Here is a 4,062-nt window from a genome sequence, read left to right as displayed (position 1 = left end):
TATATATATATATATATATATGTATATATTGCTCGCGGATTCACTGTCGTGAATTACCGCGCGAACATTTCCTATGGGAGACATACGTGAAATATCGCGAAAAATATTAGAAACGCGTCGCCGATTAACGCCACAATATATGAAAAAGCGGCTAGGTTGAATGCCATTCTGCACGTATGGACAAAAGCCCACGAAAGCCACCAACGGCACCAACGAACGAATTGCGACAAGTCCGGATATCAAGTGGATCACGTGATAAGCTCGCATTATCTATACGAAAATTCGAAAATAAAAATATTTACACTACAACTTTTTATTTGCATTCTGTCGTTATCGATCAATCATTTGAATCGACATTTCGAACTATATAGATTAGATTTCATAATGCTAGCTCGTTTTTTCCTTACATCTGTCTTATTGTCTTACATGGATTTAATCATCAGTGATTCCAAGCAGTCACTTTTAAAACTTATCTCGTGATATAGCTATGTTACAAATTTTAATTTACTGGTAAAATGTTTGTAGAAATATAAAATTTTGCCAATAACATATGATAGCAGATTGACGGCGAAAATCGCCAACACAAGTTATACATTATTTTCCAAATATTTACATGAAATGAATCATTTGATTAATTAAATGACACATTTTATTAAGAGATTCCGTTAGATTTCTGCTTCTTGATTTTTCAACTGCGGTGAAATATGATCTTTTAATTCTTACTCAAATCTAGCAACTGTTGGCAGCATGACAACATTTTATGTACTGGAAATCTGTTTTTTACAAAAAGAACAGATTTCTCAATTTACAAATTATCTTTTTTTATTTAAAAATAGATAGGGATATCGTATACTATATGTAGATTTTGAGATATGCTCAAAATATGTATTTTATTGCTTTCGTCAGCAATAATACAAAGCGTATTTACAATTATGTAATTAGTTGTGAATATTACAATAAATAATCAATAAACAATAAATTCTTTTCTTAAATCTGCTTCTTTTGCTATACAAATTTTTTAAATGGAGCAGGTTACATGCGTTTCCATAGATATAATTTTTAGACAGTCCTAGTGAGATCTGAATTTACATAAGTGTGATTAAGCAAATGCTGAGCTTCCACTCTAGTATTCACTCCCCCTTGATCGTCCCATCTTGAATTATAACTCGATAACATTTCTCTTTTGGGCCTCAACATATGCCTGACATTGCCATAATGTATATCCATTTCTTTAAAAGCATTTAATAAGAATATGGCAATTATAACTACGAGAAAGCCACAAGAAGCACCTAGGATATTTTCTATGCTCATCTTTGTCCATTCTCTGAATAAAATTGCAGATGCTATTATCACTAGAGTTGTAAAGAAGACGTAATAAACTGGCGTCACAATAGATGTGTCGAACAAGTCCAGTGATTTATTCAGATAATTCATCTGTATCATGATACAGAGGATAACGCTAAATATAAAGACCCATGTCAACCAATTGGCAAATGCGTTTTTTCCACCAGAGATGGTTTCTTTTAACGCCAAACCCAAGCCTTTGCAACTCATGACGGTCAAAGAGCCAACAGATGAGCACAAACAAATATATACCAAGATATTTTGTTTGCCATACGCTGGACCAAAGTGGAAGATGATGGACAAGGTAGACATTATTACGATTAAAACATATAACATATAACCTGGTTCTCTTATTTTAATAATCAGTTCGCTTAGATTGCTAATCTCCTCTTCTTTCGGTGAATGTAATATTATTACTGTGGAACCTAAAATACATAACAAGCAACCCATCTAAAAAAGAAAAAAAAACAATAAAAATACAGTATTTGTATATAGAGAATAGGTATATCTATTATTTTCAACATTAATGTTTCTGCCTGTACAAGTATTTCTCACCTTTCCCAAAAGATTTAATTTTTCATTAAGATATCTGGATGCCAATACTGCTGATATCAGAACGCTTAAAGCACCCAATGGTGTTACAAGCGACGCTGGTGCAAATGCATATGCAACAAAGTTTGCTGCTTCTCCTATACCCACTGTAACATTTATTTGGAATGTTTTTACATGAATGGCATAAAAAAATTGCATCTAGAACGTCTTTTGAAATTTACGTACTAGATAAAAGACCAGCCCACCACATCCATTCTTTTAAATAGCCGAAACCACCAGACGATGCACGCAGTCCACCGTACTTTTGGAGTTGGATTAAAGCCTTCTTTTTTATGATGAAACTGGCACCTAAATTAAAATGACAAAGAAATAACTAATTTTTTGTACATATTTTTAAAATTTTTGGCTTTTTTTCGACAAGATAAAATAATACTACTACTGGTCCAGATTAAGTATAAAATATTGATTTTTGATAAAAAATTCTGACTAAACTAATATATCACATTACTAACCTATAAAAACACTAGAAGCAATTGCTAGTCCTAAACCGATGTAAAAATTTGTCGTATCGTAATGTGTATCATCGTTTCTCATTTCTGGAATAGAACTCATTTCAGTCTTTATCGAATCAATATTGATTTCCATTCAGTTATACATTTCCATTTTTAGCCGATTACATTCGGTGAAGAATGAAAATAACTATAAAATTGTTCATATATTCTGGTATGTAGGTACATGGTTGATGAAACACAGTTTTTTTTTCTTCTATCAACCTCTAGTTGGTCTGCCGATCTCACATATTTTAGGTGTGTTCCGTGATCTATTTGGTTTTCTGCACTGTATTAGATCTCTCTTTCTCACTTTCGATAAATATGAAACTGTGGAGACACGTCCCACACACCATTCACACACACACACTCTCTCTCTCTCTCTCTCTCTCTCTCTCTCTCTCTCTCTCTCTCTCTCATACTCTTTCAGTTATACTTTACCCATACTTTTATAGTTGCTTAAGATTCATACACTCCATGACCAGATGGCGCCCTCTCACGAACATCATGCTGAATTTCCTATCTAGATATTTTTTCTTCTTCGTTCTTTAATGGTTCGTTTATATGAATCGAGTTACACTGTCGCAAGAAGATATTGTATGTGATAATAAATAAACGAACATTTGTTATTTACGAATCTAAATTTTCTTCAATACCTACATTTATTATATGTAGCAATCCACTACAAAATGTATATCTATCTCATTTTAAGTTCTAAAAGTGTACACTGATTCAGCCACAGAAAACAGACTTCCGAATGAAAATATTTATTAGCCGGTATTCAAGACTGCGTTTCATGCATGATGAGCAGTTGCATTATTCTATCCTTGTTTTTCACATGTTAAACAAAGATAAATGATGCGTATCATGCACGAAACGAAACGCAGCTATAGTCTATTCTTATTTCAAGACTGTCTTAAGTAATGTCTTAAGACGCTAATGTGGTTAACCTTTGATTGGTTCGTGACATCTTAAGACTAAACTTAAGACGATCTTGAATATAAGAACTGTCTATGAATATCGATCATTGCGTCATTGTTGAAAATCTATAGCCTATGCTGACTATAGAGACTCTCATCAGAGTCTGGCGACCTTTTCCCCGATTTGCGATTGATCCGACATTTTTCATCCACTCTATTTAAATGCATAATAAAAATACATTATTAGTAGTAGCATAGACTTTTGCATAACGCATAATATAGTGCATAAGGAAATCAACGAATCGAAATTCTGTTTTTCCATGAGAGAAAAGAAAAGATTCTAAAGCGGAGAACACAGATTTTTACATAATTCATAAAACACGAGGCATAAGAAAATCAACCAATCAGAGTCCTTAATAATTTTATTACGTCACTTTTGTATTGAGAAATTTCAGGGAATAATGTCTCTTATTATAAATGCTGATAACCTATTAGCTATCTCTTATCATAAATGAGCACAAAATCTAGGAAGGTAGTGTTACTACTGGCTCAGCATTGACACTATTAATATAGTAATATATGACGACATATGATGTAACAACTACTTCCAGTAATTGTAATATTTGGTATGAAAAATTTATTAGAGTAAAAAATACATACACATATATATATATATATATATATATATATATATACAC

General features: G+C 32.4%; 2 protein-coding genes across 4 annotated transcripts in view; both read right to left on the bottom strand.

Moving 5' to 3' along the window:
• The window catches only part of LOC108691994 (protein cornichon), a 3,411-nt gene extending 2,933 nt beyond the window's left edge, over positions 1 to 478 (bottom strand). Inside the window, exon 1 of the mRNA XM_018200065.1 lies at positions 87 to 478. Coding sequence (XP_018055554.1) covers positions 87 to 167 — 81 coding nt within the window. The 5' untranslated portion in view covers positions 168 to 478. The remainder of the gene's footprint in view (positions 1 to 86) is intronic.
• A 393-nt stretch (positions 479 to 871) lies between these two features.
• On the bottom strand, positions 872 to 2,798 carry LOC108691993 (magnesium transporter NIPA2). Of its 3 annotated transcripts, none has more exons than XM_018200062.1 (5): positions 2,574 to 2,798; positions 2,409 to 2,492; positions 2,122 to 2,244; positions 1,900 to 2,042; positions 872 to 1,794 (listed from the first exon to the last, which is right to left on the bottom strand). In XM_018200062.1, the coding sequence occupies exons 2-5, from the start codon at positions 2,488 to 2,490 to the stop codon at positions 1,060 to 1,062; spliced, it is 1,083 nt and encodes a 360-aa protein (XP_018055551.1). In that variant the 5' UTR covers positions 2,491 to 2,492; positions 2,574 to 2,798; the 3' UTR covers positions 872 to 1,059. The 3 variants fall into 3 exon arrangements, with proteins under 3 accessions (XP_018055551.1, XP_018055553.1, XP_018055550.1); XM_018200064.1 differs by having other exon boundaries at positions 2,632 to 2,793; XM_018200061.1 differs by having other exon boundaries at positions 2,409 to 2,794.
• Between the last annotated feature and the right edge of the window lie 1,264 nt (positions 2,799 to 4,062).

The sequence above is a fragment of the Atta colombica genome, unplaced genomic scaffold, assembly GCF_001594045.1.
Source record: "Atta colombica isolate Treedump-2 unplaced genomic scaffold, Acol1.0 scaffold55, whole genome shotgun sequence".
In the NCBI taxonomy this organism is placed as follows: domain Eukaryota; kingdom Metazoa; phylum Arthropoda; class Insecta; order Hymenoptera; family Formicidae; genus Atta; species Atta colombica.
The sequence above is the reverse complement of the archived record's forward strand: the minus strand, read 5'-3'. Positions and strand labels throughout refer to the sequence as shown.